We start from the raw sequence: 14,524 nt of genomic DNA, 5'->3' as shown, positions 1-14,524 counted from the left end.
GAGTGCTCAGAGAGTATGGGGTATCGGACTGTCTTATTGTGGCGGTCCGTTCCCTGTACGATCAGTGCCAGAGCTTGGTTCGCATTGCCGGCAGTAAGTCGAACACATTTCCAGTGAGGGTTGGACTCCGCCAAGGCTGTCCTTTGTCACCGATTCTGTTCATAACTTTTATGGACAGAATTTCTAGGCGCAGTCAAGGCGTTGAGGGGTTCCGGTTTGATAACCGCAGGATTAGGTCTCTGCTTTTTGCAGATGATGTGGTCCTGATGGCTTCATCTGACCGGGATCTTCAGCTCTCGCTGGATCGGTTCGCAGCCGAGTGTGAAGCGACCGGAATGAGAATCAGCACCTCCAAGTCCGAGTCCATGGTTCTCGCCCGGAAAAGGGTGGAGTGCCATCTCCGGGTTGGGGAGGAGACCCTGCCCCAAGTGGAGGAGTTCAAGTACCTAGGAGTCTTGTTCACGAGTGAGGGAAGAGTGGATCGTGAGATCGACAGGCGGATCGGTGCGGCGTCTTCAGTAATGCGGACGTTGTACCGATCCGTTGTGGTGAAGAAGGAGCTGAGCCGGAAGGCAAAGCTCTCAATTTACCGGTCGATCTACGTTCCCATCCTCACCTATGGTCATGAGCTTTGGGTCATGACCGAAAGGATAAGATCACGGGTACAAGCGGCCGAAATGAGTTTCCTCCGCCGTGTGGCGGGGCTCTCCCTTAGAGATAGGGTGAGAAGTTCTGCCATCCGGGAGGAACTCAAAGTAAAGCCGCTGCTCCTCCACATCGAGAGGAGCCAGATGAGGTGGTTCGGGCATCTGGTCAGGATGCCACCCGAACGCCTCCCTAGGGAGGTGTTTAGGGCACGTCCAACTGGTAGGAGGCCACGGGGAAGACCCAGGACACGTTGGGAAGACTATGTCTCCCGGCTGGCCTGGGAACGCCTCGGGATCCCCCGGGAAGAGCTAGACGAAGTGGCTGGGGAGAGGGAAGTCTGGGTTTCCCTGCTTAGGCTGTTGCCCCCGCGACCCGACCTCGGATAAGCGGAAGATGATGGATGGATGGATGGACATATTAGTCTCATCTACATTTCATGTCCGCAGTTGTTTTTATGGTTTGAGTTCATATTTTGTCTCATTATTTAGCTATAGATGTCCCTGTTGTTCAGCATTGTTTGCTATCGACATCAAGATTTGGTATATGCTGTTAAACCTACAAGAGATTTATTCATCTAGTTTATTAATATTATTAAGGACATTTTCTTGATACTAATGAATAGCACCAAAGTTGTTTAGCACTATGCTTAGCTTTTCCACTTGTAGCATCGGTGCTTCTAAATTGAAAAAATAGTACAGAAATGTTTTTGTAGCACAGAAAAAAATAGTAGCAATATGAAATGTCTCAAATATCACACTTTCATTATCAACACTCAATCAAACAAGGTACACAATGCAGTCATAAGCGATGCTCAATTAAACACTGAAAACATCCCTAAACTGTGCCAGCCCTGTCGCTAACACGAGTGTAGGGCTGGGCGTTACGGATAAAAAAAACTCATATCCCGATATAGTTTGGTCCATAAACCATCCATCCATCCATTTTCTACCGCTTATTCCCTTTTGGGGTCGCGGGGGGCGCTGGCGCCTATCTCAGCTACAATCGGGCAGAAGGCGGGGTACACCCTGGACAAGTCGCCACCTCATCGCAGGGCCAACAAAGATAGACAGACAACATTCACACTCACATTCAAACACTAGGGCCAATTTAGTGTTGCCAATCAACCTATCCCCAGGTGCATGTTTTTGGAAGTGGGAGGAAGCCGGAGTACCCGGAGGGAACCCACGCATTCACGGGGAGAACATGCAAACTCCACACAGAAAGATCCCGAGCCTGGATTTGAACCCAGGACTGCAGGAACTTCGTATTGTGAGGCAGACGCACTAACCCCTCTTCCACCGTGAAACCATGAATTAAAATATCTGTTGATGTCACTAAGTATCTAGGTATCTCCACCATGCTTTGATTTCACATTTCTGGGACTGATGGGGATCCCAAATACACAAAAACAAGTAAGAAAAGTAGGTTTTGCATAATAGCATCCCAATTTAAGAGGTGTTTGGAGATAAGAAAAAATAAAAAGCCTCGTGAATAATATTTTAAAAAAAAGAAAGTCTAATATAATCCCCGATCTTCTTTAAAAAAAAACTATTTAGCTATGCTCAATTCTTCAGCTAACAAAAACACAAAAGAACACTGTGAAATAATGTGCCTGCAGCAGCATGAAAATAATTTACCTTTGACAATGATGTTTTTATAGCTAAACATTATGATAGAACATGCACACAGACTTTAGTCAGTAACACCCACCTGTAAACTGCTTCATGATGCTGTGAAAAAAGTAATTGAATTACTAACAAAATTACTCTTTAATAAATGTAATTATTTACTTAGTAAAATAGCTAATGCGTTATTAAAAAAAAAACTGCAAATATTTGGCATAATGCTGTTAAGATAAGTTTGAGTATGTGTCTTTGTGTGTGCCTTTTAAAAGGAGGCGCCTGTTGCCCAGTAGCTTTTGACGTCAGAGAGTCCATGCAGGCTTGAGCTGTTTTTGTTAGCTTAGCAAGCTAGCAGCAGCAGTTTGTTGGCGCTGACGGCAGCTCTTTTGAATCTTTCACTGGTTTGTGTTATCTCTGCTTAATAAATAGATTGAATATGCTGTATGTTCTTGTCAACAAACATGGTATTGTTTCGATGGCAAGTTTGTCACTTCAACCATTTTTTATTCAATATTCCCTCCGCTGTAATTCTATTGCATGTTTGAAATAAACTGACACTAACGGACCTTCGGAGTTACTAGCGCACAGTGCAGTTTGAGTTAAGTTTTATGGTAGTGAAATGTTGTCTTTTACTGACCAGTTCCTCCAACTAAGACTTTGTTTATTCTGTGTTGTGAGAAACTGAAATCCCGCTCTCCTCTGTGCATGGAGGAGGAGGAGGAGGACTCACATATCTCGGCAGCTCACACAGAATGACACTTCCGCGTCAATGGCTTTCACAGTCACAGTACATTTGGTTATGGTTATTAGTTTAAGTTTATTTCAAACATGTTTTACAAATAGGCAAATATTTTATTATAATTTGATCAACCTTAGATGGATTTATTTTGGAAGCAAAATGCGATGAAGTAGCAAAAATCTGTATTCGCACATGTGCTACTTTTTTTCCCCCAAAACTCCCTCTGTTTCAACGACCGGAACACCCAAGAATATAACAGCAATACGACATCTTCTGCTCAAACTCTACACTCACTCTCACTTGTTTTAATGCTATACTCAAGCTGGTAGACCATTGTGTGAATTAAGCCGCGAAGAAGCAAAATGGACCTGACGTCATATGCAACCCAGCAATATGCTGACGCATCGGCTTAGTTTGCTTACTCTTTTTTTCATCCATTAATTTTAAAAAATATAACAAAACATGTACTGTATATATGCTACATACAATTACCTTGTTTTAAAATAACACCACAGGATTGTTTGACTTTTTTGTGTTTTCTTGTATGTTTTCTTGTAATGCCACCACAGTCATGGTAAAATATAGGTCTGATGATAGCCATAGAGCCAGAAATAGAACTTGGTGTGACACCGGAAAGGGTCTGGTTGCTATCTACAAATATGTGCAATACAATCATCGAAGTACCAATAATAACAATTTAATACAATTATTAAAAGTCCAATTATCATTGAGTTTAATTTTGTTTTTCAGTAGCAAATGGTTCAAATTGGTTATAGTTCATATAAAGATTTTTTTAAAGTTTAGGCATATTGATGCTCTTTAAATATTTTCTTTTACGGACTAAAACATTGTTAATAAAATTCTTATTGTAAGTCGATATCTAATCTATATCTAATCTATATTTTTTTCTCTTTTCTTTATTGTAAATCGATATCTAATCTATATCTAATCTATATTTATTTTTTCTTTTTCTTTCTTAAAAATAGTAATGAGGTTACAATGTTATGCAGAGGTGTACTTATAACATCCATCCATCCATTTTCTATCGCTTATTCCCTTTGGGGTCGCGGGGGGCGCTAGAGCCTATCTCAGCTACAATCGAGCGGAAGGCGGAGTACACCCTGGACAAGTCGCCACCTTATCGCAGGGCATATTTATAACAGTTTTATGGAATTTTTTTTTCTTCTTCCTCATGGCGCAACAATAAAATAATTGAGATGCATGCATCTCAATACTGTTAGCCAATTCGGTAAAGGGGAAAAAAAAGATCAAATATGCCGCTCCCACGTCCGTAGTTGACTGACTGAAATGTCTCAGCAATATTATTATAAGATGTGTAGCGAAGGCAGTTTTTCTACAGAATGGTGGCCTCATTTGGCTGGATATCATGTCCGTGAGGAAGTAGGTTTTTCCTTTATAATGGCGAAAGTGAGCCTTTTGTCTCAAAATGTATTTTAAGTAAAACACCGCTAGGGGACAGTATCACTGTTAACACCGAAGTCGTGTAGAAAGAGTATGGCCAACTATTTTCAGGCGATCTCCTCAATGATAGGTCAAAAGGCACACGACTATAGGATGCCATGACTGCTACTAACTGATCTGATGTGTTTACGGCGCTTCCTTATTAGCTTTTAGACGTGTAAAAATGCCCTGCTGGCAGCATGGGGCTACTCTACCCGTGTGAGTTGTGGAAAGTTTTTACATTGCTTTCCAAACAACCGGAAATAACACAAGTATGGGAAGTGAAGGTTCACCATTAACATTGTAGAGCCGCCGATTACAGTGTCTTGTGCCAGGTTAACACACGACACAACGTCGGCGTTTTGATCAGGAGAGAACACACTGAAGCTAATGCAGATAACAGAATAAATTAATACATTTTAGAGATGGTTGGAAAAAAACAGACTATCTTTGAATTGGGTGTAATAATAGATGAGAAAATGAACTGTAAAACTCTCAAAAATATACAACATAAAGTGGTAAGAAATAGGTCAATAATGAATAAAGCAAAATATGTTCTGGACCAAAAATCACTCCATATTCTCGATTGCTCGCCAGTGTTTCCATATACTGTGCAGAAATATTTGGAAATTGTACAAAAGTACACGTACTGACTTGCCATGTTACACAGAAGAAAGATCACTTCCAGTAATACATGAGTGATACATACATATAGTGATTACAAATACATTTGGGTTTGTTGTGACGGCGGAAGACATACTTCACACAAAAGTTACAATTTCTCTGTGATTGTTGGTCCAAAGCTAATGGAGATTTTGGCAAAACAAGGGTAGTAATACGTTTTTTTTTGGGTCGTTTTGTGTTCATTTATTGCGCCGTCGGGTGCGTGTTTAGAGTGCCTGCTGGTCACGAAACACTGTGGGAGTGTAGCAACAGAGTGCGTCAAATACGGCCAGAGAATTATATTTTCACAAAATAAAAGCATGTTTGATTGTGAGTTTTGAGTTGGAGTATGTTTAGAACTATATATAGACATATTATTTTGGTTTATTTTGTCAGAAAAACTAATGTCAAAAGGGCAGCAGTTGCATACATCCGGGCACAGCAGCACACGACCTTGGTAGCAATCATGGCGCCTGTTGTTTAATGGCCATACTATACTCTTTATACACGATTCGAGTAAATACCTTTTTGCTGCAGCGCCAGTACTTCTATGTCATCTTATGGTACAGTGTCTAAAACTGACTTTTGCTACCTTTTGAAACACTGAATACAGTATTATACAACACACACCGAACGGTCCAGTTGCAATCAATTGAATGCCCTGAGAATACAACGACCTGGATAAATGAGAAAATCAATTGGCGCACTTAACAATACAGTAGATTTATTTTTTGGCTCACTGTGTTTTGAAGCCTACAAACTTCCATGAATCCAATTTTCTACCACTTATCCCTCTCAGGATGCCGAGGTAGGGGCCTATCTAAGCAGCACTTGGGCAGAAAGACTGGGTACAGTCTGGGCCTGTTTTAAACAAACAACACTCAAGCGCGCCATCTAAACATAATTCCCAATATTACCTCAAATTCATATTTCTCAATGAAAGATATATGAACCTCATATGCTTTTAAAAGCAATGTTCTTTTCAAAGACGGGATGTTTTTACAGGCCTGTCAATTTACGGAGCTGGGCTCCATGCATCAGGTTGTGTTGCTGACATCAATTGATTTACCTGTCACAATCCATAAGAATGTGCGTGTTTGTTTCTGTGTTTGCTTATTGTTTCAAACATGCCTTTGTGGGGCATTGCAAGAGCGAAAAAAAAAGTCTTCATCCATCCAGCGCTTCTCGTTCTGCCACTTAAGGCTCCCGCCGTCACAACAAACCGAAATGGCCTTACTTTGGACTGATTGCCACCGTGTTGTCATGGCTGCACATCCATTAGCAGAATAGCAGGAGATTTGTTTGACATAAACTGGGGTAAAAAAAAAAAAAACATAAAACACTCAATGTTTTGTCTCTGGAAGATGGCGAGGACCTTGTCTTGAAAGTGCCTTGTCTGGCGGCCAAAGTGGCAACGCTTGAAGCTTGTCGAGCAATTTAGTGGCCGCCGGAGTTTGCCCCCAGCAGCATCCAAGCATTTTATTGCTCAGGGTAAGGTGCCACTTTATGTTAAATCCTTTCTCAGGCTCTTTTTTTAAACACCTAGACATCGACTTTTTTAAACCAGAAGACTTATCCTCGTATCTGCTCTCAAATCTATTGTTCCGACAGCTTAACAGATAACACGTTAATGCCTCTGTGTAAAGAACTTTAAAGCACCTTAATCTGCGGGTCTTGTTAAACTAAGAAATCCAACAGAACGAAATCCTCTGTCAGGGTTTCATTCTCAGCTCTTAATGCAGATGTTTGCTTCTTGGTGGAAAGCTGTTGAATTGAAATATGCTCAGGTATATTTTTGTAGATGAGCAGCCTGAGTGAATGGACTTTTTTAAGTTTTATTTTAACAGTGAGGAGTGCATGAGAAAATAGAAAGAAAAGAAATCTCTCTTTGACCAGGTGATAATTTATTAATAAGACTGTTGCTCAACACAACAGCAACACAACCAATGTTGAGATGGCTGTAATGAGCAAACTGCTCCTGCTACACAACCGGTTGGGACGAACGATATGGCCTAAAATCTGTTTCACTATATATATTGCAGCCTCCTGCAATAATGATATATATGACAATATATTATTTGGCATGAATAATAATCGAACCAATTCTAAACGAGTTACAAAGGCTTATGCGGTTAAATATTGCATAATTTTCGGTTGTATTATTTTCTTAAAATCATTATTAATCTAATTGATAATTTACTGTTAATAGCTGGTTATGGTTATTTTCTGTTGTAAAATGGGTTGAGCTACACCTGTGTTAATGTACTAAACATATATTCATCTGTTGTTTGGATATTTTACATTAGTTTTGTGTGATAATACAAATATTGGTGTCAAATAGTTAGAGGGGCAGCATTTGCCATACCAATGCTGATACTTAGAATGTTTAAGATCATTGAATGATTACATTTTTGATCACAGACAAAAACACAGAGGGGAGGCTTAACAATATCAATTAAATATGTTAATTATTTTCCTGTTATAGGCTCTGATTTAAATCATGTGGTGTTTGCCCTTTAAAGGAAAACTGCACTTTTTGGAGGGAATCATTCACAACCATTATGAAAGACATGACCACGGTAAACGCAATAAAAAATATCCAAAAACTGGCAACAATACTCCATTTACATTTCGTGATTTAAATTTTAAAGTTAAAGATAAAGTACCAATGATTGTCACACAAACACTAGGTGTGGCGAAATTATTCTTTGCATTTGACCCATCACCCTTGATCACACTCTGGGAAGTGAGGGGAGCAGTGAGCAGCAGCGGGGGCTGGGCCCGGGAATTATATTTGGGTGATTCAACCCCCAATTCCATGATGCTGAGCGGTAAGCAGGGAAGCAATGGGTCCCATTTTTATAGTCTTTGGTATGACTCGGCGGGGGTTTGAACTCACGAACTACCGATCTCAGGGCGGACACTCTAACCACTACGACACTGAGTAGGTAACCAAATATACGTGATATTGTTATTATAAGCGCTAACGGAGAAAAACTATTTATAGCGGCGCCATGATCATGAGCGTATGCTGCTATGTTCACATCATCAAGTGGTAAGAAGCTTCCCTTGCTGGTAAAAGTTTATTGCAGATCATAAATCATGACTCTCGTCTGGATAGAAGAAGGATAATAATAATAATAATAATAATAATAATAATAATGGATTAGATTGATATTGCGCTTTCCTATTGTTAGATACTCAAAGCGCTCACAGAGCAGTGGGAACCCATCATTCATTCACACCTGGTGGTGGTAAGCTACATTTTGTAGCCACAGCTGCCCTGGGGTAGACTGACGGAAGCGTGGCTGCCAGTTTGCGCCTACGGCCCCTCCGACCACCACCAAACATTCACTCATCATTCATTCACCGGTGTGAGCGGCACCGGGGGCAAGGGTGAAGTGTCCTGCCCAAGGACACAATGGCAGCGATTTTGGATGTTAATAGGTGGGAAGCGAACCTGCAACCCTCAGGTTTCTGGCACGGCCGCTCTACCCACTACGCCATGCCGCCCCTGACAATGTAATCCGACAAGTTGGTACATTTTGGCAGCCAATTTAGACTCGGGAATGGCGTGAACAACATGAAAAGAAGCAGGGTTCCATCCGCCATTTTTCGAGAGAATTATGAGTCATTTTTCATCTAAACGGGAATATAACCAAATTCTGTTACTCTGCATCTTTATGGCAGCAGACATTGTACAGTAAGTGATATTTTACGTTTGTTTTTAAGGGCTTTTATATTCAGAATAGAGCGACTCTCATAGGGTACATTGTAAGCTGACTTTTAATCATGTTTATTTACTATTCAGAAAACATTAAAAAAAGATAATATACAGTATGTGTTATTTTCTTACATAAGGATTGCAAATGATAAGCAAAATTCCAAAGTTCCCCTTTTAGCTCTCCTGTCCCTATTTCCTATCTTTGTGAAATAATAACAAAAACAACAACCACTGTAGTATCGACCTATACTGTTACTATACTTAGTGTTGGTACTGTCGATATTTGTATCGGTCTGCCCTCCTTTGTTTACATTCAAGAGACAGCTTGCGGTTAGCATATCTTCAGACAGTTTGTAGTGTCTAATGTGGAGCTATTCCCTGTCTTTCAGTGATAATGATACATGTGAGAAACATACTTTATATTTCCCCATGGAGGAGAGAATTGCTGATTTAGAAGTGGCTTTGCACTTTGGAGGGATGTTTGCCGCGAACGAGAATGGGACATTGCATTGAAAACACCTACGTTTGCTTGTCGCTGTCAAATTTTTGGGACACTGCTACCATCAACATGCAGGATCACGATAAAACGATGGCAATAATAGCCCTATTGTCGGCCAAATTAATATAATTAATAGGACAAGGGAAAGGCACAAGCGGTAGAAAATGGATGGATGGATACGATTATATCGCATTTCATTTATATTGTGCAATTCTACCACAAGTGTAACATGCATAAGTTTTTAAAGAGCATGCAGAGGTACACAAAGCTGCTGACCATTCATGATAGCTCAAATGATGGTATTGTCATTTAAGAAAGTTATTAAAAACGACATCAAGAGGTTGACTACAGCCACAGTCAATATATATCTTCAATATATATATTAGAAACCTTGTACATTTGTTCTTTTTCTACCTTCAGCCCAGAACTGCTCCGGCCTGCGGACATGCAGCCAGTGCTTGGAGCAGCCCGAGTGCGGCTGGTGCGGCGACCCCAGCAGTACAGGAAAGGGCCTGTGCACGGAAGGCTCTTACAGGGGGCCCATGAAGAGGCCGGCCAAGCAGGGACAGTCCCAGGACTTGAGCTTGGAGCCAAGCATCTGCCCCAAAGACAAAGGCTACGAGTGGACATTCATCCACTGCCCGGGTGAGGAAGCCACTTCCTGTTACTGAAATTACAGAAAGCATGTTGTCCACTTGCAACATATTGACTCTTTTGAGTGTCATGTTTTAGAAGTCTGCTCTTTGTAAAGGCTTTTTGTTACAGCACATAGATTATGTGGAAGTGATACCTCCCTGTGGACCCATGCTACCTTATAGTCATGTAAAATGATATCGACTCACTGCTGCTTGTAATGTGAGAATGTGAGGAGAATTTAATCTTTTATTTGACGGATAATTGTAATCTGGGGAAAAATACGAAATTTTACGTCCCCACAGAGGTGCTCCAAATTTATCAAATGGCACGGTCATGTCATCCACAGCGGCCACTTTCAACTCACCACACATACTTCTTATAAATGAAAACGCAAGCCCAGTTAAGGGGGCTGTTTTCTACCTTTACACAGCTGCCAAGAGGACGTTAGTTTTCAAAAGTATTGTAAGCATTCTATCTCGCCCTCTTACAGCATTGAGCATGTTAACTACGCTGTTAGTTGTCAGCCAATGATAGCGATTTGGCAAATTTTAGTTACTAACAATAGCTATCATTGAATGTATATTTGATTGTAACAACAATCGTACTGCAAATTGTTAATTGCTTCTCTGGGACTGCTTTTGAGTGTGTGCACGCACACATGAGTGCACGTACATGAGTGCCATACCTGAACGACAGACTTTTTCCGACAAGCAATTTTTTGTTGACAAAATGTAACTTTGAGCAAGTTGTAAACAACCCCTTTAAATTCCACAAAATATACGATTTTCTTGGTTTCATTTTTTCTTTTTGGAAAACATGCTATTTTTTCCAGAAATGTCATAAAAGCTCCACTGCAGGAATAAATCATAAATACCGAGCTGTGCAACAGCAGTGAAATGACCTCTGACCTCTGGCTGTATTTCAGCGTGCCAGTGTAACGGCCACAGCACGTGCGTGAACGGCAGCGTGTGCGAGCAGTGTCGTAACCTCACCACCGGCCCCAATTGTCAGACCTGCATGGCCGGTTACTACGGAGACCCAATCAACGGCGGCAAATGCCAGGGTGAGTCCAAATTAGTTTAACCATTAAATTAACTATACGTTTTATCTGATCTGTTTGTTTTATTAAATGTTTACTGTTAATACAGTCATGCACCAAAAGATGGCACTGTTGTGTATCAGTTAGACTAATGACTAATTTGTTGTGTTGAAGTAATGATCCTTAACATAAATGCATATGGATTCTCCCAAACTATAATTATTTTGAGAACTGAATTATAAACAAGGGCGGACAATTTAAACAAGTTTTGGGGGGAAATGTGTACATTAATGCACACTCCTTTTAAATGGTTTTAATCACTGTATTTTAAGTGGCTACCGATAGAATGCGATAATGTCATTTATTAGGATTAACATAAATTAAAGGTACTGTGTCTGCTCAAATACAGAGAGTACCAGGCATCCAGGGGTATGAAGGGGAGGTGTGTATTTTCACAAAAAATGTTTCAAATGCAACGGAATAATATTTTTTATTTATATAGTCCTAATTTCGTTTATTTTACGCTAACAAATGATAAGTAAAATCCAATATACGTACTGCCAATAGCTTTTTGCTTAGAAATTATCCACATAGAACAGCACTTTTTTGTAAGACTTCGGCTTTACCAGCTCCATGGTCATGTATCAGTCATAGAAGAGTTAATTACAAGCATCCTGCTTACTTACTATTGCATATTATTAAACTGATGGCTCGAAGGCCAAATCCAGCCCATGAAAGACATCAGCGAGCAATTAACATTTGTGCATCTGATCGTGAAAACATGAGAGTATTCTTATCACATAGAGGATTTTTGACTAGTATAAACAGATGTATTCTGTTGTAACTGTATTAAATCAAATCAAGTCACACTTTATTTATAGAGCACTTTTAATAAACAGGCAAGTGGCAAACACTAAGTGCTTTCATAATCGGCATCTGGTGACGGAAAAATACATGACATTATAAATACAAAATTAGAATAATAGTAAATATACAGTATAGTCATCATAGAAGATATATACTAAAAGGTGCTGGTACATTGAGAGGACATGAAACAAACCGTTATACACAGTTGGATGCATCATGATTTGAGATAACATCTGTTCATGCATACCCAGATTGGTGCAACCTGCAAGGGGAAACACAGGTGCTCAAGCTAATTACTGAGAGAAATATTCTTCAAGTAAATCCTGTGTTATGATGCCAAGTACAAGAGAGGTAGATCATTTCCTCCGTCAAGCTTTACATTTGTTAGCAGGTAATCGACCATGTGCGTTGTGCATTGATTGTCATTGTCGTGCATAAAAATATCCATACGTACAAAGCTGTGCTTTCACCGGGCAGAGACATTGTGCCTGCGTAACACTTGTGGTCCTCAGTGTTTTGAAGTGTAGCTAGCTGGACGTAATGGACTATTTATTTATCTCGCAAACCTCCGAAAGGACGCCCCATCACTCAAGCGGCCATAGACTCGTCTTTCACACATTGCAGGCGGCATCAAACACATATCAAGTGGGTATCGTGGTGTACTAAAACCAAGAGGATATCCATTCCCATCATAGTTATTTAACTCTACACTAGATTTAAAGTGCGAAATTCTTGATACGTTCACAGTTAGTGTGTTTATAAGCGTACTAAAGGTCTCAATGTGAGCCAATGGTGTCCCGGTCTTCAATTTTGACAAATATGTCATTTTTTTTCCTTTAAAGCATTGATAAAAGTCTTGACAGTGTTGTTTTGATAGCTTTTTGCTTGTTAGTTAGCTTAACAATACAAAAACGACACAATCATAAACATTCAAAAACCCTGTGGTTTAGTGCCACTTGTGGGGCCATCTATGGGTTGGGCTCTAAATGCTTTGGAATACTTGCAATATAGTTATGTTCAAACAGGGCTGTACAGTGTGAGCATTTTAGTCACATTTGCAACTAAAAAAAGGTTGTATCGAATTTTGGAAAAAAAGTTGCATACATGCAAGTACAGATTTTACTCTTTAATTAGCGTTTTGCTCTTAAAATAAATCTATCCAAATTTTATTAAACCAGAAAAATTTTCGACCATCTGTATAACATGTTTGAAATAAGCTTAAACCATAACCTTAACCAAATGGACAAGTGATTGACACAAAGTGTCACCGATCACTCATTGGGCGCTGAAAGCTGTGTGTGTGCAGGGTTTTTGCAGTGTGAGCTCCAAGTCGTCTTGCAACACGTAAGAAAACAAGGTCTTAGTTCAAGAAACTGGTCAGTAAAATACAACTTTTTTTCACCACAATAAAACTTGACGCAAAATGCACTGCGTCCTAATAACTATGATTAAAATGACAAACTTGCAATCCAAACAAAACGCTGTTTGTTGACAAGAACATACATCCAAGGAAACCCATTCAATCTATTTTTTAAACAGAGAAAACACAAACTAGTGAACGACTCAAAAAAGCTGCCGTCATAACCGACAAACTGCCGATGTTAGCCTGCTAAGCTATGAACAACAGATTAAGCTATGCTTGTGAGACTCAGACTGAGCATGGACTCGCTGACGTCACTAGGTAACAGACACTGCCTTTTAAAGGGCACCCACACAAACGCATGCACAAACTTATCTTAACTGAAGTATGCCGGATATTGTTTAGTTTTTTTTAAGTAGTCCGTTTAATTTTTCTAAAGTAATGAATTAATTTATTTACCTTGTAATTAATTACATTTTGGAATAATTCAGTTAGAAATTCAATTACTTTATCAAGAAAATAACAAGTAACTATAATTAATGACATCGAGAGGAGCCAGATGAGGTGGTTCGGGCATCTGGTCAGGATGCCACCCGAGCGCCTCCCTAGGGAGGTGTTTCGGGCACGGTAGGAGGTAGGAGGCCATTGGGAAGACCCAGGACACGTTGAGAAGACTATGTCTCCCGGCTGGCCTGGGAACACCTCGGGATCCCCCGGGAGGAGCTAGACGAAGTGGCTGGGGAGAGAGAAGTCTGGGCTTCCCTGCTTAGGCTGCTGCCCCTGCGACCTGACCCCGGATATGCGGAAGAAGATGGCTGGATGGATAATTAATGACTTGTTAAATGTAATTTTCAGAACACAGCCTGTCACACAGCATCATAAAGCAGTTGGCATGTTGGTGTTCCCGGCTATCATTTTTGTTTGTATGTCCTATGATAAGGTTTACCTATAAAAAAACAAACACTATTGTTAAAGGTCAGACATTTTTAATGCTGCTGCTGATGTTTAAAAATGTTCTCTCACGTTTTGTGTTTTTGTTAGCTGAAAAAATGAGCATAGCTATTTGTTTTTAAAGAAGATTGGAGATTATATTTGACTTTACTTATATTAATATCAAGGCTTTTTCTTTTTTCTTATCTCAAAACACCGTATAAATTGGGATCCTACTATGCAAAACCTACTTTTCTTACTTGTTGGTACCTCTCTTTGTGTATTTGGGATTCTCATCAGTCCCAAAATTTGTATATATATATATATAAGTGTTTT

The 14,524-nt window shown here is 40.0% G+C and overlaps 1 protein-coding gene across 1 annotated transcript in view; it reads left to right on the top strand.

Annotated features, from left to right (window-relative positions):
- The window catches only part of atrnl1b (attractin-like 1b), a 131,291-nt gene that overhangs the window by 28,489 nt on the left and 88,278 nt on the right, over window positions 1-14,524 (top strand). The window contains exons 18-19 of the mRNA XM_061909599.1: window positions 9,777-10,001; window positions 10,918-11,055. Of these exons, the coding sequence (XP_061765583.1) occupies window positions 9,777-10,001; window positions 10,918-11,055 (363 nt within the window). The remainder of the gene's footprint in view (window positions 1-9,776; window positions 10,002-10,917; window positions 11,056-14,524) is intronic.

Source organism: Nerophis ophidion, linkage group LG08, assembly GCF_033978795.1.
Source record: "Nerophis ophidion isolate RoL-2023_Sa linkage group LG08, RoL_Noph_v1.0, whole genome shotgun sequence".
Classification (NCBI taxonomy): domain Eukaryota; kingdom Metazoa; phylum Chordata; class Actinopteri; order Syngnathiformes; family Syngnathidae; genus Nerophis; species Nerophis ophidion.
This window is presented reverse-complemented; position numbering and strand designations above follow the sequence as displayed.